The sequence below is a fragment of the Carcharhinus amblyrhynchos genome, chromosome 11 (genome assembly GCF_965287045.1).
Source record: "Carcharhinus amblyrhynchos chromosome 11, sCarAmb.v2.hapA, whole genome shotgun sequence".
Lineage (NCBI taxonomy): Eukaryota > Metazoa > Chordata > Chondrichthyes > Carcharhiniformes > Carcharhinidae > Carcharhinus > Carcharhinus amblyrhynchos.
This window is the reverse complement of record NC_137334.1, coordinates 92,263,549-92,289,690: the sequence shown is the minus strand read 5'-3', so window position 1 is coordinate 92,289,690 and position 26,142 is coordinate 92,263,549. Positions and strand designations below refer to the sequence as shown.

Below are 26,142 nucleotides of genomic sequence, written 5' to 3'. Positions count from 1 at the left end.
GCACAATATCAACAGATGAATGCATATTAACAACCTGGATCCCCTCCTTGTACTCACTGATATTTATTTTAAAAGTATCCAGCACTCTCAGGACAGCCACAGCGCAGAGTTCAATACAGAGTAAAGCCCCCTCTACACTGCCTCCGTCAAACACTCCCAGGGTAGATACAGCACGGGGTTGGATACAGAATAAAGCTCCCTCTACACTGTCTCCCTATCAAACAGTCCCAGGACAGGTACAGCACGGGGTTAGATACAGAGTAAAGTTCCCTCTACACTGTCCCCATCAAACACTCCCAGGACAGGTACAGCACGGGGTTAGATACAGAGTAAAGCTCCCTCTACACTGTCCCCCATCAAACACTCCCAGGACAGGTACAGCACAGGGTTAGATACAGAGTAAAGCTCCTTCTACACTGTCCCCATCAAACACTCCCAGGACAGGTACAGCACAGGGTTAGATACAGAGTAAAGCTCCCTCTACACTGTCCCCCATCAAACACTCCCAGGACAGGTACAGCACGGGGTTAGATACAGAGTAAAGCTCCCTCTACACTGTCCCCATCAAACACTCTCAGGACAGGTACAGCACGGGGTTAGATACAGAGTAAAGCTCCCTCTACACTGTCCCCATCAAACACTCCCAGGACAGGTACAGCACGGGGTTAGATACAGAGTAAAGCTCCCTCTACACTATCCCCATCAAACACTCCCAGGACAGGTACAGCACGGGGTTAGATACAGAGTAAAGTTCCCTCTACACTGTCCCCATCAAACACTCCCAGAACAGGTACAGCACGGGGTTAGATGCAGAGTAAAGCTCCCTCTACACTGTTCCCCCATCAAACACTCCCAGAACAGGTACAGCACGGGGTTAGATGCAGAGTAAAGCTCCCTCTACACTGTTCCCCCATCAAACACTTCCAGAACAGGTACAGCACAGGGTTAGATACAGAGTAAAGCTCCCTCTACACTGTCCCCATCAAACACTCCCAGAACAGGTACAGCACGGGGTTAGATGCAGAGTAAAGCTCCCTCTACACTGTTCCCCCATCAAACACTTCCAGAACAGGTACAGCACGGGGTTAGATGCAGAGTAAAGCTCCCTCTACACTGTTCCCCCATCAAACACTTCCAGAACAGGTACAGCACGGGGTTAGATGCAGAGTAAAGCTCCCTCTACACTGTTCCCCCATCAAACACTCCCAGGACAGGTACAGCACGGGGTTAGATACAGAGTAAAGCTCCCTCTACACTGTTCCCCCATCAAACACTTCCAGAACAGGTACAGCACGGGGTTAGATACAGAGTAAAGCTCCCTCTACAAAAATGGTTGACGAAAGAAGGGCCGTGGATGCCGTCTGTATGGATTGCAGTGAGGCGTTTGACGAAGTCCCTCATGGCAGGTTGGTTAAGAAAGTTAAGGCTCATGGGATACAAGGAGAGGTGGCTAGATGGGTAGAGAACTGGCTTGGCCACAGGAGACAGAGGGTAAGCAATCAAAGGGTCTTCTTCCGGCTGGAGGTCTGTGACCAGTGGTGTTCCGCAGGGCTCTGCACTGGGACCTCTGGTATTTGTGATATATATAAATGATTTGGAAGGAGGTGTAACTGGTGTTATCAGCAAGTTTGCGGATGACACGGAGATGGCTGGACTTGCGGATAGCTATGAATGTTGTCGGACAATATAGCAGGATATAGATAGGCTGGAAAATTGGGCAGAGAAGTGGCAGATGGAATTTGATCCAGATAAATGCGAGGTGATGCATTTTGGAAGAACTAATGTAGTGGGGAGCTATACAATAAATGGCAGGGCCGTCAAGTGTATAGAAACACAGAGGGACCTAGGTGTGCAAGTCCACAGATCCCTGAAGGTGGCTGCACAGGTGGAGAAGGTGGTGAAGAAGGCATATGGTATGCTTGCCTTTATAGGACGGGGTATAGAGTATAAAAACTGGAGTCTGATGTTGCAGCTGTACAGAACGTTGGTTAGGCCACATTTGGAGTACTGCATCCAATTCTGGTCACTGCAGTACCAGAAGGACGTGGAGGCTCTAGAGAGAGTGCAGAGAAGGTTTAGCAGGATGTTGCCTGGTATGGAGGGTCTTAGCTATGAGGAGAGATTGGGTAGACTGGAGTTGTTCTCCCTGGAAAGACGGAGAATGAGAGGAGATCTAATAGAGGTGTACAGAATTATGAAGGGTATAGATTGGGTGAATAGTGGGAAGTTTTTTCCCAGGTCGGAGGTGACGATCACGAGAGGTTACATGCTCAAGGTGAGGAGGCAAGGTATAACTCCGATATCAGAGGGACGTTTTTTACACAGAGGGTGGTGGGGGCCTGGAATTCACTGCTGAGTAGGGTGGTGGAGGCAGACACGCTGGCATCGTTTAAGAATTACCTGGGAATGGAGGGAAACAAACGAATGGTCTTGATGGACCAATGAGCAGCACAGGCTTGGAGGGCCGAACGGCCTGTTTCCTGTGCTGTACTGTTCTTTGTTCTTTGTACACTGCCCCCATCAAACACTCCCAGGACCGGTACATCACGGGGTTAGATACAGGGGGAAGCTCCCTCTACATTGTCCGCATCAAATATTCCCAGGACAGGTACGGCATGGAGTTAGATACAGAGTAAAGCTCCCATGACACTGAACCATTAAACACTCCCAAGTACATGTACAAGAATTGGTTTATAGAGTGAAGCAGGAATAGGTTTTATGGCTATTGCTACCTTTAAATACTTAATCGAAGTAATGTCCTTTTATATATCATGGTTCCTTGACCTAGTGGAGAAAGACAGCATTCTCACTAAAACTGTTTTTTACGGACAGCTTTTGAGGTGTTGCTATGAGCAAGCTCTTTGTAACTTGACATAAATTCTCAGAATCCCTTTAGTTTCGTGTCCTTTTTATATTGTGTGTTCCTCCATACTGTCCGAAAAAGAAGACTATTTAAATATTAACCAACTACAAGGAAACATGTTGGCTTCTTAAAAGTTTGATTTTAACAAGTAGTCATCTTGTTAATAACTCAATAATCTTACAGCGCAATGCGTTATCCCACATATAATATTCTCCTTGAACCTCTCAATTAGATTCCAGTCTGTAGCTCGTTCCCAGGTGTCCATTATTGTATACAGCAACCATCCCGAGCCCCTCAATTAGATTTCTGTCTGTAACTCACTCCCAGGTATCTGTTGTTCAATATATAAACCACCCTGAAACCCCTTGATCAGATTCTGACCACCCCCCCCACTCAGTCCCCACCACCCCCCAGCAAGCTAACAACCCTCCCAAACCCCCCACCCACCCTGCCCCCAGACCGTTCCAATAGCTGACCTTTCACCTTCACCGATCCTACCTTCTCCCACCACTTGCCCCTATCAGGCCCTGCCCCTTTAGTCCCCTGTTGGCCCCACCCCCTTGGCACTGCCCCATGCCCAAAGGACCCTCTGGGAGGGCCCAGATTAAAACCCTCACTTCAGCATGCTGAGGCCACTAGCTGCCCAAAAGTGGGGAGTTACTATAAACCCTGCTGGAGTGAAACATTCTCGGCAGGTTGGGGTGGTGGCGGGGGGTGTTAAGTTCATTTTTCGCGAGACCCTTCAGTGCTTGTTACAAACGCAAACCCCAACTGCTGTCCGATTCAAAAGTTCTTTATCCTTGTTACATATGCAAGCTGGCAAACCTTTGCTACGTAATTTCCACTCAGTGCTGGGAGTCAGGGAGCAAAGGTGCGCTGAATAATGGGACAGTCCTCCTTTATGTAGCTTTTACAATCCTTATGATCACATGCGGTCTGATACAATATAGCTAATCACAAGACACCCTTTGTTCTAGTCAGGTTAACCATATCTAAGGTCGTAATATTGTTATGTTGAAACAAAGAGAACTGTTAAAGGGTAAGTTCGTTAATCACAGATGTCTTAACCTTGTCATTTTGCAATGAACTCAAAAGTTCTTAATTGCGTGCGATGTTAACCTCTTAATATCTCAGAGGGGTGGAGGAGGGGTGCGGGGGGCACGGTGCGGGTGGGTGGAGAGGCTAGCTGACCCAAAGACTTCAGTCCTACCTAGGCCCACCAATGGCATTGAAATTACATTGAAATTAACATTTGCATAGTATTTGCACCTCCCCGCGATTTCCGGTGAGGATCTGATGTCGCTGGAAATCCAGAGCTATGAGATGCTATCAGAGCGGGAACGAATGCGTGAATTCCACGCATCAATTGCTGCGAGATTCTCTCGCCTGCTGCGCTAATTTTTTAGTGCAGCAGGGCAGGAGAATCGTCACCTTGGTACCTTGTCCCCGAAGGGCACAGTGACCTGCTTGTCTCTGCGCGAGTGACCCAAGAGGCTGCCCTGTTTCTTCCTGCTTGCCGTCTGTCTCTGCAAAAGCACACATATTCCAGTGAGAGTGAGAGACCCTGCTTTTCTCCCGCAGTATTCTTCAAGGACGGGTTACTCCTTGCTTCTCTGTCTGAAGTTCACTTGTTTTTAGTGAGGGGAAAGAGAGAGGATGTGTGCTGCTTCTTGTTTCTTTGTTGTTCTGCTCTGCACAAGTCTGGTTTTCAGAGCCAGTTTTAAACTCCAAAGGGAAATAGGCCTGTCTCGTACCAAAGTCTTGTACCAAAGTCCATTTTGCTTTCATCTCAGAGACACTTTGAGAGCCTTGAATATGTGAATGTAGAAGACATAAATCGTCAGGCAATGGTTTTAGGATTTCTGATGGAATGTAGCTGGCTGGAGGCGCTGGGGGTAGGAGGTCAGTTTCACAGTAACAAATGCAACCTTTTCCATTTTATATGCCTCCTTACAAGTGTCTCTTTTTAAAGTGGGCTGTGATATCTCCCCAGGTCTGAAATTCCACGTGACCTCTGAGGACAAATCGGCCAACAATCCGTGTCAGAAGTTTTCAGTAAGTGGTCAGTTTACAGCAGTAGTGGGTAACCTGCGGCCTGGAGGCAACGTGTAGCCCATCACGCAGAGTTGCCACGGTCCACTGGCCTTTGTCTGACCGGTGTGATTGAAGTGAAACAGTTCAAAGTTTATTTGTCAGTGTCATAAGTAAGTTTACATTAACACTGCAATGAAGTTACTGTGAAAATCCCCTAGTCACCACACTCCAGCGCCTGTTCAAGTACACTGAGGGAGAATTTAGCGCGGCCACTGCACCCTGACCAGCACGTCTTTCAGACAGTGGGAGGAAACTGGGGCACCCAAAGGAAGCCCACGCAGATGAGGGGAGAACGTGCAAACTCCACGCAGACAGTGACCCAAGCCAGGAATCGAACCCAGGTCCCTGAGGTAGCAGTGCTAACCACTATGCCATCGTGCCACCCACACATTAAGCAAAGGCACATGAAGTGAGGTGCATGCTGATTGCACACAATATTGACTGTGAGAGAGCTATGCACTTCCCCTTCATCCAATAAAGTGTATATATTTCTTTTGATTTTACCACTTGAATCCTACATGAATGATTATTTTCTGTAACTCGTTATGAAGTATTCAGCGTCTATTAAATGTAGTTAATCTCATTCAAAGGTCATGGTTAGTGAACAAGCCTGATTTCAGTTCTGTGGCCCAGTGAGATGAAGGAGGGCCTCTCATGCGACCCACTCAGTAGTCTAGGTTACCCATCAGCTACCTTCTGATCAATGTCTTCTCTTGTATTTAAAAAAACACAGGTTTTCTTTAAGCAGTTCAGTATGTTTGTGGTAAAGGTTGTGCATCACTCTCAGTCTGTCGTGACAATGTACTGTACACTGTGGCTAAATGAGAACCATTCACTCCTTTCTGATACTCAAATGTGTCTCAGTGTCACCCTTTGTTACAAGTCAGGTTGGATACTGCAAGCTGTTCTATGAAGCTCGCCTAGTCTGTCACATTTTATGTTGAACTTGGCTAGGATCAGCTTGAGAGGTTTCACTCCTCTCAATTCAACATCGAGGAGCTTTTATTAAAAACAAATTAATATTGTTGATGTGTATAGTAAGACACTTAGCAAGAACTTTTAACAATTACAAACAAGAAACACAACAACCACGATAATGTATATATCTTAAGGAATATCTCTAATGTGTTACAACCAAAACCAACATCCCATATACAAAACCCTCCAAACAAACACAATACAGAACTTATTCCAGGTATCCAGCCTCCTGAGTTGAATGCTGAAAACCCCTTGTGAAAAATCTCAGAAGAGGTTGTAGTCGAATATGTTTCCCAAAACACAGCTTCTTTAAGGCACAACCAAACAAAGAGAAAATATAGGGAGAAAAAGAGACTGCTTCTTAGCTTGCTGCTAAACTGCTTCCAACCACACTCTCAAAAACAAAACTGAAAAAAGCCCTATCACCTGACTGCCGCAGCTTAGCTTCACCTACTAATGTCATGGCTAAAACTGCAGACTTACAATAAACCTTTCTTAAAGGTACACTCACATGACACTCATGTACATGCAAAGTGCACAACAATTCACTATTGCATGGTTTAATTGGAGGAATACTGAGAGAACCAGTCATTATTCCTTTAAATAATCCCAGCATTTTCCTCTAAGTCACTGAAAATGACATGAATAGAGTCATTTATTTTATCTGAAAGGTCATATTAACATCATCATTTACAATTTTCCCATTGTGCCCATTTACCTTTGTCACCCTTTCCAATTTCCTTGGCGTCTATCCAGATTGGCACGGAAAAAACAACACTGGAATAAGAACATAAGAACATAAGAAATAGGAGCAGGAGTAGGCCACCTAGCTCTTCGAGCCTGCCCCGCCATTCAATAAGATCATGGCTGATCTGTCGTGTCTCAGTTCCACATTCCAGCCCTCTCCCCATAACCCTTAATCCCCTCTCTTATCAAAAACCCATCAACCCGCGTCTTAAAAATAGTTAACGAGGTAGCCTCCACCACTTCAACGGGCAGAGAATTCCAGAGATTCACCACCCTTTGAGTGAAGAAGTTCCTCCTCAACTTCGTTCTAAACCGCCCCCCCCCTTTATCTTGAGGCTGTGCCCCCTAGTCCTACTATCCTTTCGGAGCGGGAAGAGTCCACCTCTATCCTATCCATCCCATTCATCATCTTATACGTCTCAATGAGATCTCCCCTCATTCTTCTAAACTCTAACGAGTACAAGCCTAATTTATTCAGCCTCTCCTCATAGCTCAACCCCCTCAACTCCGGCATCAGCCTAGTAAACCTCCTCTGCACTCCCTCCAAGGCCAAAATATCCTTGCGTAAGTACGGCGCCCAAAACTGCACACAGTACTCCAGCTGCGGCCTCACCAATGCCCTATACAGCCGCAGCAAGACCTCCCTACTTTTATATTCAATCCCCCTCGCTATGAAGGCCAGCATCCCATTCGCCTTCCTGACCACCTGCAAGCTGGGCTTTTGCGACTCATGCACAAGCACCCCGAGGTCCCTCTGCACCATCGCCTGCTGCAGTTCTTCGCCACGTAAGTAATAATCCTTCCTACCATTATTCCTACCAAAGTGGACCACCTCGCACTCGCCAACATTAAATTCCATTTGCCATTTCCTGGCCCATTCGCCCACCCTATCTAGATCCTTCTGTAGACTCTCCCCAATCAGAGGTCCTTTCACGTCTTACATTGAGAACGTGCAGGATCTCATAATGTAAAATACCTGCAAGTCTGACATGAACAGGAACACACCTGGAGCACAGCTACATCTTCAACCTTCCACATTTAACGTTGCTTTTCCTGGAAATGGTTGTTGGCCTGAAGCCAGAAGCTGTAATCTGAAGGGTCCTACTGGACTGAGCATGAGACTTTCCCATATTCACAATTTCTCAGGGGATAGTAGTGGAAACCAATTCCATGGCACCCTGGGTGGTTTTTGCTGCACAAAAGGGGAGGAAGAAGAGTGTGTTGGAAGGATTTCCATGTTGGTACTCTATCTGTTAGGTCACATTATGAACATAATTTGTCCCATGGCCATCAGGCCCTGGGTGGGACTTGGCCAGAGCTTCTGGCTTAGAGACAGGGAAGAAATATAGGAGCTAGGAGCAGAAATAGGCCATTTGGCCGTTTGAGTGTGCGCCACCATTCAATATGATCATGACTGATCCTCTATCTCAATGCCACATTCCCATTTTCTCCTCATAATCCTTGATGCCATAAAAGTCTAAGAATTATCCAGTTCTTCCTTCAATACATTCAGCAACTTGGCCTCCACACCCTAAATTGTCTGTTTTAAATTGTGTTCCCTGGTTCTAGAACCCCCCCCAACAAGGGAAAACACCCCTCCCCACATGCAGTCTGTCCAACCCTGTTAGAATTTTATACATTTTTTGGTGCATTTGGATTATGTTCAATGGGAGCGAACTGGAAGGGGGATGACATGCAATGGAAGTGAAAGGGATCAAGTTTGCTTTTTTGAGACGATGTAGGGAAAGGGTTGGCTCCATTGAGATTCTCTATAGGATTAGTGAATGGGAAAGGATTTGATTGAATGGGATCTGTATAGGGGGAGTGAAGGGAAGGATTTAGGTCTTTTAGAATTCTGTACAATGAGTGAGAATGGAAGGGGGTTTGGGTCCACTAAATTAGGTACAGTGCAGTTATATGGAAAGGAGACATAGAGAAGGTGAATCAAATGAGATGTATTTAATTAGGATTACATGCAACTTTTTATGCCAAGGGTTTGGTTCATTGAACCCTTTGGACTCCTGGCAGCCAGATAACAACACCTTTAACTTCCTGAAGACAACATCTTGCTGTGGTTGAAAAGATTCATGTGAACCCATTAGATTTCTTAACTGTGGGAGTGAGCATGGTGTGTTACCATGGCAATGTGAAGGCTGGGAATTAAAAAAAGAAAGATTTTAACTGATATAACGCCTTTCATCACACCAGGATGTTTCAAAGAACTAATGAGGTATTTTTGAAATGTAATCACTGTTGTAAAATATGAAACCTGGCATTCAATTTGTTCACAGCAAGCTCCCACAGACTATGGAATAAAAGATTATATCATTTGTTTTCACAGTTTTAGTTGAGGGATAGATATTGGCCAGGACGTTAAATGCTCTTCTCTGGAATAATGAAATGGGTGGATCACTTACATCGATCTAAAATGGCAGACAAGGCCTCAGTTTAACATCATTACCAGAAGAAGGCACCTCTGACACTGCACCACTCCCTCAGTACTGCACTGGGAGTGCCAGTTCAGATTTTGTACTCAAGTCTCTGGATTGGAATTTGAACCTGTCCTTGAGACAGAAGTATTAGGGTGGCACAGTAGTTAGCACTGCTGCCTCATAGTGTCAGGGACCTGGGTTCAATTCCCAGATGGGGTCACTGTCTTTGCAGAATTTGTACGTTCTTCCAAGTCTGTGTGGTATTCTCCAGGTGCTCTGGTTTCCTCCCTTACTTCTTACAATAATAATAATCCAAAGTTCCTCCTACAAGAGGAGAGTCCTCATTATTGTTCATTTGTGAATTTTCAAGTTCTCTTTTATAGACAGTCCAAAAACATGCTGGTTAGGGTGCATTGGCCGTGCTAAATTCTATCTCAGTGTACCCGAATGGCACCGGAGTGTGGTGACTGGGGGATTTTCACAGTAACTTCATTGCAGTGTTAATGTAAGCCTACTTGTGACACTAATAAGTAAACTAAACTACACACTGAGGGGATTAAGAAGAGTAACTGTACTCTTGCTGAGTAAGTGTAATCATGCTGATGCATGCACCCAGGCAAAACTCTTGATTTATCTGGAGGTTTCTGAACATGGCTTCCCTTTTTGTCCACAGGCCACCGATTTGAGGACAACCCTGGAGTTCGTCGCCATTTGGTCAAGAAACCGTCAAAAAACCAAATAAGTAAAGTTGGCATCAAAGTCCCCCAAACCAGCATGAAAAAAATGCGGATCGACAGAAAACCTCATGAGGTACTTACCATCCTTCTGCATCTTCACTTCTCTCATTGTTCAATGTAACATGTCACTTTCATTTAAATAGTGCTTTTCATGACTTCAGGTAATCCAAAAGGGCTTTTCAGCGGATAAAGTATGTTTTTTTTTGAAGTATTATCACTGTTGTAATGTAAGAAGGATTATGGGAGGCATGGACAGAGTGGATAGTCAGAAGCTTTTTCCCCAGGGTGGAAGAGTCAATTACTCAGGGGCACAGGTTTAAGGTGCGAGGGGCAAGGTTTAAAGGAGCTGTAGGAGGCAGATTTTTTACACACAGAGTGGTGGGTGCCTGGAACTCGTTGCTGGGGGAGGTAGCGGAGCAGATATGATAATGACTTTTAAGGGGCATCTTGACAAATACATGAATAGGGTGGGAACAGAAGGATATCGTCCCCAAAAAGGTAGGGGATTTTCGCTAAGTCAGGCAGCATGGTCGGTGCAGGCTTGGATGTGCTGTAATTTTCTTTGTTCTTTGATACACCAGTTTGCACACAGCATGCTCCCAGATACAGTAATAAAACAATGATCAGGTTTCTTTTAATGATGTTGGTTACAACATAAATATTGTTCAGGACACCAAGAATGAACTACCCTGCCTTCCTTCAAAATAGAGGAAATGGGATTTTTTTTTTATTCCGACACCCCACCCCTCACGGGGGTCAGATAGGTCCTCAGTTTCAGCCTTTCATCTGCGCCTTTGACAGTGCAGCACCCCCGCAGTCCTGTACTGGGCATGTCAGCCTGGGTTGTAGCCTCAAGTCTTTGGAGTGCAACTGGATTCATGTCTGAATTATCATAGAATCCCTACAGTGCAGAAGGAGGCCATTCTGCCTATCGGGTCTGCACCGACCCTCCGACAGAGCAGCTTTGCCAGGGTCACTCCACACCTATCCCTGTAATCCCACACATTTATTCCACGAATACCCTAATCTACACATCTGGGGACACTAAGGGGTAATTTTGCATGGCCAATTCATCTAACCTATACACCTTTGGAGTGTGAAGTGTAATCTGTTAAGCCACAGTGATGTACTCAAGGCCAGTGCTCCATGAGACTTGTGTTAAGCCAGCACTGGACATTTCTGTGTGTGAAAGAGGGTTTGGTATTTAGCCTACATCGCACTGTTAGCATCTCCTGTCTCTGCACCATTGCCACCACCCCACTAATCTCAGGACAATCTAACCAAGTATTTACTTCACTCCGCATTCCCCATTGTTTGCGCAGGTTTTTGTTGAGCTGAATGAGCTGGTCATGGGTAAGAACAATGAGATGATGTGGCAGGAGACAGCTCGCTGGATCAAGTTTGAGGAAGATGTGGTATCAGAGACGTACAAGTGGGGCAAGCCGCATGTGGCATCTCTCACATTCCGCAGCCTCCTGGAGCTGAGAAAGACCATTGCACAGGGTGAGTGCTGTTGCAAAGTGCATCTTCTGACTTGGTAAAAAGTCTGACAACACCAGGTTTAAGTCCAACCGATTTATTTGATAGTAAACTCACTAGCTTTCGGGTTAGCCCCTTCGTCAGGTGAATGGAGAGTTCTGGCCTCAGACAGAGCATATAAAGCACAGACAGTTTACAGATTACTGGTTAGAATGCGAATCTTTACACCTAACCTGCTGTTCAAGTCTTAAAGTGGCCGACAATGTCTTGAACAGCAGGTTAGGTGTAAAGATTCGCATTCTAATCAGTAATCTGTAAACTGTCTGTGCTGTTATATGCTTTGTCTGAGGCCGGAACTCTCATTCACCTGACAAAGGGGCTAACCCGAAAGCTAGTGAGTTTACTATCAAATAAATCGGTTGGACTTAAACCTGGTGTTGTCAGACTTTTTACTGTGTTTACCCCAGTCCAACGTCGGCATATCCACATCATGTCTTCTGACTTGGCCATGCTCTTTACTCTTTCTGTTTTTCCCTGAACTGAGCTTCCAACTCTAGGTCCTCTCCATCATCAAGACAACCTACTTCCCTCTCTCTAGTATTTTCTGTCGACCTCTCGGTTGCTTCTGAAACCTCCCTTGTGCCTTTGTTACCCTGAGAGTTGACTATTTCAATGCCAACTCCCATCCTAGATAATCTTGTGCTCTTCCAAAACTCTGCTGCTAACTTGCAACAAGTCCTGTTCATCCTTGGTCCAGGTACTTGCCAACCTACATTGGCTCCTGGTCTGTCAATGCCTCAATTTTAAAATTCCAATCCTTTTTTTTGTAAGTTCCCTATCTGAAATCATCACCAGCCCAACAACCCTCCAAGACCTTTTAGTCCCTCCATTCTGGCTTCTTATATATCCTCAGTTTTAATCTCTCCACCATTGGTGGCAGTGTTTTCAGATGCCTAGGCTCCAAGCTCTGAAATCTTCTTCCCATTCCTTTTTGCGTCCCTGTGGCCCTTTGCCAACATCCCTGTAATGACTTTGATCAGGCCACTGAGATTGGCCTATTGGAATATGAACTCCCTGATTAAGGAGTGACCTGCTCCTGGGCCCGGCAAGGCATGATCTACAGGTCCAGGCAGCAGGCAATCCAGGGGGTCATCCAACCCCAACTGTCTGCCTCTCTACAACAGCTATATTCACGGCTGGGTGTCCCTGGAGAGTGAGCGTGCAGTGTCCGGGGCACAGATGATGCCTTCCATGACCACTGGGCACCGCAGGGACTGGGGTGTATTATTGACCCCTTTAATCACATTTTAATTTGATGTTTTATGTTTCCTTTCTGCTTTGTCTTTTGTTCCGGGTGGTTCTCCTTTTAGGGAGCTGCCCTTTCTGAGTTGTCCTTAAGTTAGTTTGATTTTGTTTATTTGGTTGGACACAAAAAGATGTCCCTGATTAAGGAGTAAATTGATGGGTCAATCAGGAAGTCTTTCCCTTGTATTTAACCGGGAGTGTCAGTTCCTCTGGCACTCCCGGAGGTAGACTGCTGACTGATAGCACTCTGTGCACTGCTGTTGGAATTGTAAATAAAGGGATTCTGGTGAAGGGACTTCTGCCTCAGAAGACTTATTCTGATCCTTAAACCCCCTCCCCCCACCCCATCTCCCAACCCCTTTAATGTCAACTGACCTTTTCAACCAGCTTTTGGTCACCTGTCCAAATATCTCCTCATGGAGATGCCAGCAGAGCCTTTACTATGATAAAGGTGTTGATTAAATGAAATGTTAGTGTTCTGTCTAGGTAATAGAGTACAGAGGCCATTATTGGCAGCATTTGTTGTCAGAGAATTCTCATGGCAGATCTCGAGATACAGTACTGGCCAATACTGATTGATGAGTCTATTCTGACCACTTTACGCAAACCTTCATAGCATCATGGTCAGGAATTGTAAATAAAGAGGGGGCTGGGAGAGGAAATGCAAAGAGGCTAAGAGAATGTCAGAGGAATATGAATGAGGAGGAAGTGTTGGGGGAGAGAGGGGTTAGGGAGAGACAGGTTGGGAAGAGAGGGGTTGGGGAGAGTGTAAATGGGGGGAGAGGGGCTGGGGAAGAGTGTAAATGGAGAGGGAGGGGTTGTGGAGAGTGTAGATGGGGAAGAGTGGGGGATGAGTGTGAATAGGGAGATAGGAGTTTGGGGAGAATGTAAATGGGGAGAGAAGGGTTGGGGAGAGTATAGATGGGGAGAAGGGTTGGGGAGAGTGTAAATGGGGAGAGAAGGGTTAGGGAAAGTGTAAATGGGGAGAGGTGTTGGGAGAGGGATTGGGGAGAATGTAAATGAGGAGAGGGGTCAGGGAGAGTGTAAATGGGGAGAGGGGTTGGAGAGAGTGTAAATGGGGAGAAAGAGGTTGGGGAGCGAGGTGTTGGGGAGAGTGTAAATGGGGAGAGAGGGGTTGTGGAGAGTGTAAATGGAGGAGATGGGTTGGGGAGAGAGGGGCTGGGGAGAGTTAAATGGAGGAGATGGACTGGGGAGAGAGGGGTTGGGGGAGAGTGTAACTGGGGAGAGACGAGTCAGGCGGTATGTAAATGAGTTGGGAGGTCTGTGATTGCTGTCTGTGTTACTGAACGCGGTGCACGTCTCTCTGGCAGGGGCAGTGCTGCTGGACCTGGAACAGAAAACATTGCCCGGGATTGCCCAGCTGGTGGTGGAAAACATGGTGATCACTGATCAGATCAAACCAGAAGATAAGGCCAATGTCCTGAGAGCGCTTCTCATCAAACACAGGTATCCTCAAAGGAGGGGAGGCAATCACATCCCCCCCCAAACCATAGAATTAGTGGTGGTGAGAGCATTGAGTGTTTTTTTTTGTTTGTTCTTTGATAGAGTGTGTACTCTCCATTCACTGTTGATTGGTTCACTCAGCCATTAAGTGTCAACCACATTGCTGTGGCTGTGAAGTCACATGTAGGCCAGACTGGGTAAGGGTGGCAGATTTCCTTCCCTGAAAAGCCCTAGTGATCTAAATAGGTTCATAAGACAACCAATGGGACTAGCTTTATATGCTACCTACTAAAATGGAGTTTAGTTCACATGCCCAGAACATTAGCATAGGTATCTGGATTAAAAGTCCAGCGACATCACCATTGCACTATTGACTCCCCCCTGGCTACTGACTTGCATCTAATAAAGGGAGTTGGGTGATTTATATATAGATTAACTGAAGGGTTAACTGGGGGATTAACTGAAACACAAGCTGGGATCAAAAGGCCAAACAGATTTGCGCACAGAATGAAAAATACCTGAGTGTGAGTTGCAGACTGGAACTGTGGTTGAGATATAGAATAACATATACCCAGGACTGAGATACAGGCTGAAATTGATTCAAAGGATTTGGGTGCTTTATATATAGAATAACAGATAATCCAGGAGTGAATCACAGACTGGAATTTAATTTGGGAAGTATAGCCACTTGGTGGTATAGAATTTCAGTATTGTTGAAAATAAAATTGTCAAAGCTTTTCATCTTGCACTCATCAGGACATTCATACACAGGAATGTAATGTCAGGGAAATGAACAAATTTTTATTGACTGAGACGAGAGTGTTGATTGGTTGGCAAGTTGGTTTTGTTTAGGAGAGGTGTTGCCATGGAAAGTGCAGTTGATATTGACCGACAGATAACTGCCAAGCATGACTCTGGTTGATCAAGGCGCATGAACCAATGAGAGGGCCCTGTATGTTAGTATATGCAGCTTTCAGTATAACAAACGTGCCACACTACATGCCAGCTGACTACCTTAAATTGGTTGTGAGCTTAATTCTTAGCACAGAATCATAGAATCTGGACAAGGGAGAAGGGAGTCATTTGGCCCGTCGAGCTTGCACGGACAACAATCCCACCCAGGCCCTAACCCCGTAACCCCCAAGTATTACCCTGCTAATCCCCCTGACACTAAGGGGCAATTTACCATGGCCAATCAACCTAATCTGCACATCTTTGGGGTGTGGTTAGAAAACTGGAGCACCCAGAGGAAACCCGCACAGACATAGGGACAATGTCCACACACATATATTCAGCAACTGTTTCGCTATTGCAGAATCACATCTATTGTTGGACGTTGCGTTTTGAGTTACGCAAGCACTAGCTGCTGGTGTTTGCTCTGTACTTTGCCTGTTGTGAATGTACTAGTTAAAAAAAACCTGCCAGGGAATTCTCTACCAGACATACTCTCACTTCTCAATATGCATGTTGGGGTTCTCACAGTTCCACACACAATAGGTTGATCTTATTGGGAGCCTGGTAAATAGAGCCCAAGCCATTTGTTCACTATGATGCTGAAATAGAGCGTGTCAGGATAGTGACGTCCTTGTTTAGATCCTTGCTCACTGTATATCGCACAAACTCATGGATGGACCTAAGGCCATACTTTTTGGCCTAGAAACTTGGCATGTCTACCTCAGATTTATCTAAATTGAGCAGTGGTGAAGCTAGTCATAGAAACATCGAAATATAGAAGATAGGAGCAGGAGGAGATCGTTAGGCACTTCGAGCCTGCTCCATCATGGATGATCATCCAACTCAATAGCGTAATCCTGCTTTCTCCCCATAACGTTTGATCTCATTCGCCCCAAGTGCTATATCCAGCCACCTCTTGAATACATTCAATGTTTTGGCATCAACAACTTTCTGTGGTAATGAATTCCACAAGCTCACCACTCTTTGGGTGAAGAAATGTCTCCTCATCTCCATCCTAAATGTCTACCCCAGATCCTCAGACTGTGACCCCTGGTTCTGGACTCTCCCCACCATCGGGAACGTCCTTCCTACATCTACCCTAGAGGACACAGATTTAAGGTGCTGGGAAGCAAGTACAGAGGAGATGTTAGGGGTAAGTTTTTCACTCAGAGGGTGGTGAGTGAATGGAATCGGCTGCCATCGGTGGTGGTGGAGGCGAACTCGCTGGGGTCTTTTAAAAGACTTCTGGATGAGTATATGGGATCTAATGGGATTGGGAGTTATAGATAGGTCTATGGCATAGTAGGTATAGAAGTGATTGGCGCAACTTGTGGGCTGAAGGGCCTGTTTGTGCTGTAGTGTTCTATGTTCTATGTTCTACCCTGTATAGTCCTGTTAGAGTTGTATAAGTCTCTATGAGAACCCCCCCCCCGCCCCAATTCGTCTGAACACCGGTGAAAACAATCCTAGCCTAGCCGATCTCTCCTCATACATCTGTCCCACATACCTGGAATCATTTCACACTGCGACAATGCAGTGCCAATCACACTAACAGGATGCTGCCGTCAAATCAAACAACCATTCTGCCTACCACACAAATGAATAATCTGGAATATCAATTTCAGTGCCAATGTGGTGTTAGTTATGTAGGCCTTAAGTCCCAAAAACTGGCAGTTTGTATCAAACAGCAGGTTCCAGTCACTGATTGCAATGGGCAAGGTACAGACAGTCCCCAACCAGCTCTGCTTCCACAACTCAAGGCATGGTGTCCAACATTAGATGTGACTCTGTGATTGGACCGCATTTGCTAAATAATCCTCAGTGAATTACGCTGACAACCAATCTGAGATCCTCATTCAGGTTTCAATGGTTTCATGGTCATCATTAGACTTTTAATTCCAGGTATCTGTTGAATTTAAATTTCACTATTTGTAGTGCTGGATTTGGAACTCCGCTCCCCAGAGCATTATCCTGGGTGTCAGGATTACTAATCCAGCGATAATACCACTGTGCCATCACTTCCCCAAACATTGGAAGCACTACAGCAGCCAACTTACTCTCACACCAAGCCCCGAATAGCAATAATACTTAGATAATCTGTTCTAGTGATGTTGATTGAGGGGATAAATATTGTCCCAGCACACCAGGGAGAATCTGGAATTTGTTGCCCTTCTTTGTTCTCACTTCATGTCATTTTTATTTTACCTCCACCTTAGAGGTCAGGTGGAGCCTCAGCTTAATGTCTCATCTGAGAGGTGGCATCTCTAACAGTGCAGCATTCTCTCTGTACAGCAGGGAGCAATTAGCTTGGATTCTGTCCCCAGGGTAGGACTTGAACGCACAAACATTTGACACAACATGAGAACATTATACTGAGTCATGACTGAAAAACATGAGAAAGACCCTGAGGGGACAGAGGGAACTATTAGGAAAGCCAACATGAATTGAATGACAATGTCACTGAATGGGAGCGTTTCACAATATACTGTTCCTGGACCCTGGTACCATTCTGCTACATTGTCCTTAAAAGCTGCCAATTTCCTCTTAAATATTTGGATTTAGTTGCCGCGTTGTGTTGCAGCCACCCTAACGACGAAAAGGAAGGCATCTTTTTTCCTCGGAATGTCTCCAGCTCCACCAAAGCCTCCGGCCTGAGTTCTCACCATCTCCACCACGAGCACAAGGTGTTGAAAGACTCTTTCACCGCGGTGCCCCTAATGGGCGAGGAATGTCTCGAGGTGCAAGACCGCAAGAAGTCAGAGACAGGGTCTCAGGTGAGGCAGGATCGTTATGAGGGTGTAGCCAGCGGACATTGACGGTATTTATTTTGTTTTTATTACTGTTATAAGTAGGCTTATGTTAACACTGCAATGAAGTTACTGTAAAAAAAAATCCCCTAGTCGTCACACTCTGGTGCTTGTGCGGGTACACTGAGGGAGAATTTAGCACAGTCGGTGCACCCTAACCAGTACATCTTCCAGACTGTGAGAGGAAACCAGAGCACCCGGAGAAAACCCACGCAAGACACGGGGAGAATGAACAGATTCCACACAGACAGTGACCCCAGCCGGGGATCGAGCCCGGGTCCCTGGCGCTGTGAGGCAACAGTGCTAACCACTGAGCCATCGTGCCACCCTGGATTAGGCAGAGAAAGGTGTCATGGCACCGAGGGACACAAGGCACTTGCGTCTTGACTTTTCCTGAATTCTCCCCCCCAGTAATGCAGCTGAGGATTAATTACTTTCCATAACCAAGGTTGATAGTTTCATTTTCTCTTCACACAAAGGGTTGTGAATCTGTGGAATTCCCGGCCCAGTGAAGCAGTTGAGGCTACCTCATTGAATGTTTTTAAGACAAGGGTAGATAAGTTGAACAGTAAAGGAATTAAAGGTTGTGGTGAGCGGGAGGGTAAGTGGAGCTGAGTTCATGAAAAGATCTTATTGAATGGTGGAGCAGGCTCGAGGGGCCAGATGGCCTACTCCTGCTCCTAGTTCTTATGTTCTTAGAAATCATAGAAACCCTAGAGTACAGAAAGAGGTCATTCGGCCCATCGAGTCTGTACCGACCACAATCCCACCTAGACCTTAACCCCTTATCCCGATATATTTTACCCACTCATCCCTCTAACCTACACATCTCAGGACACTAAGGGGCAATTTTAGCATGACCAATCAACCTAACCCGCACATCTTTGGGAGGAAACCGGACCACCTGGAGGAAACCCACGCAGACATGGGGAGAACGTGCACACTCCACACAGACAGTGACCAAAGCCGGGAATCGAACCCAGGTCCCTGGAGTAGTGAAGCAGCGGTGCTAACCGCTGTGCTATCGTGCCGCCCCTTATTATTTCCTTTAATACCCTGCCTCAAAAACAATGTAAGGATGAATGATATAATTGCTGTAAAGAGAGACACGTTTCTGAAGCTCCTCCTCTTGCACTCGCCGGACAAGTACAAGAATGCCAAATTTCTGATAATCTCAATTTTTCCCGCCAGAGAAAAGGGCTGTTGGTTGGCTTGTCAAGTTGACTGTGGTTAGCTGAGGCTTTGTGATGGAGAAAGCAGTGGGGGATCTGATTGAGGTGTATAAAATTATAGAAGGGATTGATAAGGTAAATGTAAACCAAATGTCTCCTCTTCTGGGGCAGTCTAGAACAAGAGGTCACAGGTATAGGCTGGGAGGCGGTAGATTTAAAGCTGAGATGAGGAGGAGCTACCTCTCACAGAGGGTGGTGAATTTGTGGAACTCACTGACCCGTAGCGCAGTGGAGTCTGAATCACTGAATGGTTTCAAGGTGGAGGTAGATATATCTCTAACAAAAAAAAGGAAAGAGAGATATGGGGAACAGGTGGGAAGGTGGATTTGAGACCAGGGAGAAATCAGTCATGATCTGATTGAATGGCAGAGCAGGCTCGAAGGGCTGAACTTGCCAACTTCTACTCCTAGCTCCTACGTTCTTATTTGGACAACCAGTCAGCACCCTTTTCTCCTATAGTATAAAAGTCATTGATTGGTCTGAAATTTGGCATTCTTGTGTCTGTCCTGACGAAAAGCTTTGAAACAAGTTCCTCTCTCTTTTCGGCAATATTCAAGTTCAGTATTACCAAGCAATTGTTTGATGAAGATAGTTAATGGTGTTAAGAAGCAGGTAAGACACAAGTTAACTAAATGGTGGGGTGGGATGAGTGAGCTACTCCTGTTCCTACTCACCCCCACCCCCCCGCCCCCCCAGACCTATCCAGGACGAGGCAACTGTTGGGGGTTCCAGTCCTCAAAGTTAGGTGAACTGGGGTGGGTGTTACAGGCTGCAGTTTAAAAGTGAAGTTTATTTATTAGTCACAAGTTGGCTTACATTAACACTGCAATGAAGTTACTGTGGAAAATCCCCTAGTCACCACACTCAGGTGCTTGTTCGAGTACACTGAGGGAGAATTTAGCACGGCCAATCCACCTGACCAGCACATTTTTTGGATTGTGGGAGGAAACTGGAGCACTTGGAGGAAACTCATGCAGACACGGGGAGAACATGGAAACTCCGCACAGACAGTGACCCAAGCCAGGGATCGAACCCGGGTCCATGGCGCTGTGAGGCAGCAGTGCTAACCAGTGTGCCACCATGCCAACCATGGCCTGGTACAGCCTTCAGCCTACTTGTGATTGGGCTGTTGGAGTAGCTTGCCGGACAACGGGTGGCACCCAGCACCGTGATAAGAAAGATAATAAAATTAGGATATAGCGGGATAACACCAAGCAGGATGGGGAGAATCCTTCATTTTGTTGTGTCTGTGTTGGTGATGGTGTGGCTTCACATGGTACTGATAGATAGAAGCCCAGGAACAAGACAGGTTCACCTGGTGCTGGCCCAGAGTAAAACAGCGCCTGAAGCATTGCCAGGTGAACCCCTGCCAGACTGGATACTTGGCATGGAAGGACATTGTTGAGCTTGTTTAGAGACATTCCTGATGTAGAGCATTGGGTTTGTTTAGAGACACTCCCTGATGTAGAGCATTGGGTTTGTTTAGAGACACTCCCTGATGTAGAGCATTGGGTTTGTTTAGAGACACTCCCTGATGTAGAGCATTGAGATTATTTAGAGATGCTCCATGATGTATAGTTTTGGGTTTGTTTAGAGACACCCCCTGATGTAGATCATTGCATTTCTTTCGAGAAACTCCCTTATGTGGAGCAATGTTCTTCATGTGAAGAAGATTTAGTAGAGGGGCATAGTCATGAAGAATTTTGAGTGTAATTAAGGAGAAATTTTCGATTGGCAGGAGGCTGGGTAAACAAAGGACACAGATTTATGATAATTGGTAAAAAGACCAAAGGGGAATTTTTAAAAACTTTTCTTGTGATGTTGAGTGTGCTGCCTGAAAAGGTGGTAGAAGCAGATTCAGTGAGAAATTTCAAAAGGAAATTTGATATATACTTGAAAAGGAGAAAGTCACGGGGTTATGGGGGGAAGCACAGGAGAGTGGGATTATTTTACTGGCTCTTTCAAAGAGCCAACACAGGTCTGGTGGATCGAGTGGCCTCCTGCTGTTAGATTCTACGATCCTGAATGTACAAGCAGGGAAAATCTCCCCATTTCTTGTGAACTTTCCTCGAATCCCCTTTTTCTTTTTAGCGATCTTTAAAAACTTCAATGAACCGCGGTAGTGAGAGACACAGAAGGAAAGCACAGCAGAGACTCATGGAGAAGATTCCAGAAAATGCAGAGGCAACGGTGGTCCTCATCGGTATGTTACACTCTGACCTATGGGGAAATGATTGGCTAATTCAATGGGGTCCACTCACTGAACAAGAACAAACATTGTCCCTACATGTAGTGATTCAGATTTGGTGATGAATATAGGTGCCTCACCACTGCCCAGATATCGGGAGACAGACACAGCACAGGGTTAGATACAGAGTAAAGCTCCCTGTACACTGTCCCCATCAAACACTTCCAGGACAGGTACAGCACGGGGTTAGACACAGAGTAAAGCTCCCTCTACACTGTCCCCATTAAACGTTCCTGGGACAGGTACAGCACGGGGTTAGATACAGAGTAAAGCTCCCTCTACACTGTCCCCATCAAACACTCCCAGAACAGATATGGCATGGGGTTAGATACAGAGTAAAGCTCCCTCTACACTGTCCCCCATCAAACACTCCCAGGACAGGTACAGCACGGGTTTAGATACAGAGTAAAGCTCCCTCTACACTGTCCCCCCATCAAACATGCCCAGGACAGGTACAGCACAGGGTTAGATACAGAGTAAAGCTCCCTCTACACTGTCTCCCATCAAACACTCCCAGGACAGATATGGCATGGGGTTAGATACAGAGTAAAGCTCCCTCTACACTGTCCCCCATCAAACACTCACAGGACAGGTACAGCACGGGGTTAGATACAGAGTAAAGTTCCTTCTACACTGTCCCCATCAAACACTCCCAGAACAGATATGGCATGGGGTTAGATACAGAGTAAAGCTCCCTCTACACTGTCCCCATCAAACACTCCCAGGACAGCTACAGCACGGGGTTAGATACAGAGTAAAGCTCCCTCTACACTGTCCCCATCAAACACTCCCAGGATAGGTACAGCACGGGGTTAGATACAGAGTAAAGTTCCTTCTACACTGTCCCCCATCAGCTCCCAGGACAGGTACAACATGGGGTTAGGCACAAGTAAAGCTTCTCTGCATTAATTTGAGGGTCAGGTATTGGGAGAGCCATTGTGTAGGCAGACCCACAAACCCTGCTAGCAAGATGAGTTTATCCGGTACAACTGGCATCCCTTTGGCTCCCCTTTGAAATGGACCTTGGACCGGTCCCTAGGTTATATATATATGTTTGTTTGCAGCTCTTGTAGGGTTAACAAGTTCTGATGCGTGAGTCTCCTGGTCTTTTGTGATTACAAGCAGTCTCTACACTGAGGTGTGAGATTCTGCAGGATCATTGAGTAATCCCGAGACAAAGGGCCAACCCTGACATCATGTGACTTGTAGCAGTCATCTTTTTGATTCAGCAGAAAGTTTTTTTTTGCATGGTGAAATAATAAAGTTGTGGGTTTCCTTTCATAGCAAAGAACACCCGGCAATGGAAAAAAAATAACTAATTAAACTAAACCTTAGGTTAGTGTAATTAACAAATAAACAAAGAAATGGCTGAAGAACTGAATTTGTAGATCGCTTCTGTCTTCAGAAAGCAAGACATAAATAATGTACCAAAAGTTCTGAGATTTTAGTGAGGAGTTAAAGGAAATCAGCGTTGGCAGAGAAATGGTTTTGGGGAAATTGATGGGATTGAAGGTGGCTAAATCTCCAGGGCCTGATAATCTTCATCCAAGAGTATTTAGGGAGGTGACGCGTAAAAATAGTAGATCCATTGGTGATCATTTTCCAAAATTCTTTGGACTCTGCAATGGTTCCTAAAGATTGACGGGTAGCTAATGAAAGCACGCTATTCAGAAAGGGAGATAAAGAAAGAGTTGAGTCTCGGGGTGCTGGTGAGGTTTTCAAGAGCAGATGGGGGTGCTGGGTGGAGGTAGCAGTAGAGTTGGGCAAGATGACACAGGTACAAATAGGCAATCTTAGCAATCACACGGACATGTGGTCAGACACTCATCTCCATCTGAAAAATGAGACCTGAGTTGTAAGTGGACTGCTTGAGCCTCACGCATTTGCTGGGGAGAGGAATGGGTCAGTGGCTACCAGACCAGAACTTGTGTTGGAAAATAAGAATAATGGGTGAGATTTTCCAGCCCTTCCCTCCAGCAGAACCCTCTGGTCCCGCCAAAGGCAACCCCCCTCCCTCCACCCAACCCTGTGGCAGGTTCCCCAGAGTCGCAGCCGATGAGCAACACAACGACCAATGAATTTAGCAAGACCAGAAGTTCCGCCAGCGACCCATGACGATCCGCCTTCGCCACCGGAAAACCTGCCACAAAGAGGCCAGAAAATCCCAGCCAATGGTTTTCATTGGTTAGCACTAGTGCTACGTGTTAATGGCTCTTTCATTTATCTTGAAGTTCATAGAATCCCTGCAGTGCAGGAGGAGGCCATTTGGCCCATCGGGTCTGCACCGACCACAATCCCACCTAGATCCTAACCCCATAACCTCACGTATTTACCCTGCTAATCCCCCTGACACTAAGGGGCAATTTTGCACGGCCAATCCCCTGCACGTGTTTGGACTGCGGGAGGAAAGCGGAGCACCCAGAAGAAACCCACGCAGGCACGGGGAGAATGTGCAAACTCCACATAGACAGTGATCCAAGCCAGGAATCGAACGCGGGTCCCTGGTGCTGTGAGGCAGCAGTGCCAACCAGTGTGCCACCGTGCCACCCCAGAGGTGGAAGGAAGTAAAGACTAACCTGGAGTTCTTATATTTGTTTCCTTTCTGACCTTTCCAGGGACTCTTGCCTTTCTGGAGCAGCCCACCATGGCCTTTGTGAGGCTGAGTGAAGCAGTGTTCCTCGAGTCTGTTCTGGAAGTCGCAGTCCCTGTGCGGTTCATATTCATTCTACTCGGGCCGATGCAGTCCAGCATGGATTACCATGAGATTGGGCGGAGTATCTCCACCCTGATGTCAGACAAGGTGAGACTCAGGACAAGATCAGGTTGATCCAAATTTTCACTGCATTATGGGGACAGATAATTGAGAGAAATAATTTCCCCGGGTGGGAGAATTTGGGGAGACAATTGCCTAGCAGTATTATCGCTAGACTATTGATCCAGAAATTCAGCTACTGTTCCAGGGACCCGCATTCAAATCCTGCCACGGCAGATGATGGAATTTGGATTCAATAAAATATATCTGGAATGACCATGACTGATGACTGTGAAACCATTATCGGTTATTGGAAAAACCCATCTGGTTAACTAATGTCCTTTAGGGAAGAAAATCATTTTGTCCTTACCCGGTCTGGCCTACATGTGGTTGACTCTCAACTACCCTTTGAAATGGCCTAGCAAGACACTCAGTTGCATTAATCATTACCAAAGTCTGAACAAAGGAAACCAAATGGACCACCTGGCATCAACCTAGGCAAGAAGGTGGCTCACTATCACCTTCTCGAAGGCAACGAGAGATGGGCAATAATATATGTCAATAAGTATAACCGTCAGTTGCAATATGCCTCTCAGTACAATGATATCTTATCAGTCCATTCAGTTCTGAACATCTTCCCATTTTGGCTAAACCCACTTCATGCTTGCTTGCTATGTGACAATGGAAGCTTTCCATAGATAGGGCAGGTGACAGATGTGTTAGTGAGGGATCACTTTGGGATCAGTGACCATAATTCCATTAGTTTTAAGATAGCTATGGAAAACAATAGGTCTGGCCCAAAAGCGAAAATTGTAAATTAGGGCAAGGGCAATTTTGATGGTATCAGACAGGAGCTGTCAAAAGTTGACTGGGGGAGTATGTTAGCAGCCAAAAGGATTCTGGTAAGTGGGTGGCTTTCAAAAATGTGTTAACCAGGATTCAGGGTAAGCACCTCGCTTTTAGAGTGATGGGCAAGGCTGGTAGAAGTGGGGAATCCTGGACGATTCAGGATAGTGAGACTCTGGTCAAGAAGAAGAAAGAGGCACGTGACATGCATAGACAGTTGCGATCATGTGGATCCTTTGAAAAGTAAAGGGGAGGTAGGAGTAGAGTTGAGAGAGAAGTCAGGGGGACAAAAGGGGACACAAGATTGCTTTGGCAGATAAGGCAAAGGCAAATTCAAAGAGCTTCTACAAAGGAATAAAGAACAAAAGAGTAACTAGGGAGAGAGTAGGGCCCCTTGAGGTCAACAAGGTCATCTATGTGTGGGATCCACAAGAGATGGTATTTCCCATCAATATTTACTGTTGAGAAAGGCATGGATGTTAGGGAACTTGGGGAAATAAATAGTGGTGTTTTGAGGAATGGACATATAACAAAGAAGGAGGTGCTGGAAGTCTTAAAGCGCATCAAGATAGATAAATCCCTGGGACCTAATGAAGTGTAACCCAGTCACAGGTAGACAGAGTGGTGGAGAAGGCATTCGGCATGCTTGGTTTCATTGGTCAGAACATTGAATACAGGAATTGGGACGTCTTGTTGAAGTTGTACAAGACATTGGTAAGGCCACACTTGGAATACTGTGTACAGTTCTGGGCACCCTGTTATAGAAAGGATATTATTAAACTAGGAAGAGTGCAGAAGAGATTTACTAGGATGCTACCGGGACTTGATGGTTTGAGTTATAAGGAGAGGCTGGATAGATTGGGACTTTTCTCTCTGGAGCGTAGGAGGCTGAGGGCTGATCTTATCGAGGTCTATAAAATAATGAGGGGCATAGATCAGCTAGATAGTCAATATCATTTCCCAAAGGTAGGGGAGTCTAAAATGAGAGGGCACAGGTTTGAGGTGAGAAGGCAGAGATACTGAAAGATCGAGAAGGGCAATTATTTGACACAGAGGGTGGTGAGTGTCTGGAACAAGCTGCCAGAGGTAGTAGTAGAGGCGGGTACAAATTTGTCTTTTAAAAAGCGTTTAGAGAGTTACATGGGTAAGTTTGCCAAATGTGGGCAGTTGGGACTAGCTTAGTGGTTAAAAAAAAGGGGTGGCA

General features: G+C 45.9%; 1 protein-coding gene across 4 annotated transcripts in view; it reads left to right on the top strand.

Moving 5' to 3' along the window:
- Nucleotides 1-26,142, top strand: part of LOC145350344 (anion exchange protein 3-like) — a 128,602-nt gene that overhangs the window by 65,751 nt on the left and 36,709 nt on the right. For all 4 annotated transcript variants that reach the window (XM_080199577.1, XM_080199578.1, XM_080199576.1 and 1 more), the window contains 6 exons: nt 9,788-9,924; nt 11,174-11,354; nt 13,967-14,102; nt 17,635-17,827; nt 21,184-21,295; nt 23,956-24,140. In XM_080199577.1, the coding sequence (XP_080055703.1) occupies nt 9,788-9,924; nt 11,174-11,354; nt 13,967-14,102; nt 17,635-17,827; nt 21,184-21,295; nt 23,956-24,140 (944 nt within the window). The remainder of the gene's footprint in view (nt 1-9,787; nt 9,925-11,173; nt 11,355-13,966; nt 14,103-17,634; nt 17,828-21,183; nt 21,296-23,955; nt 24,141-26,142) is intronic.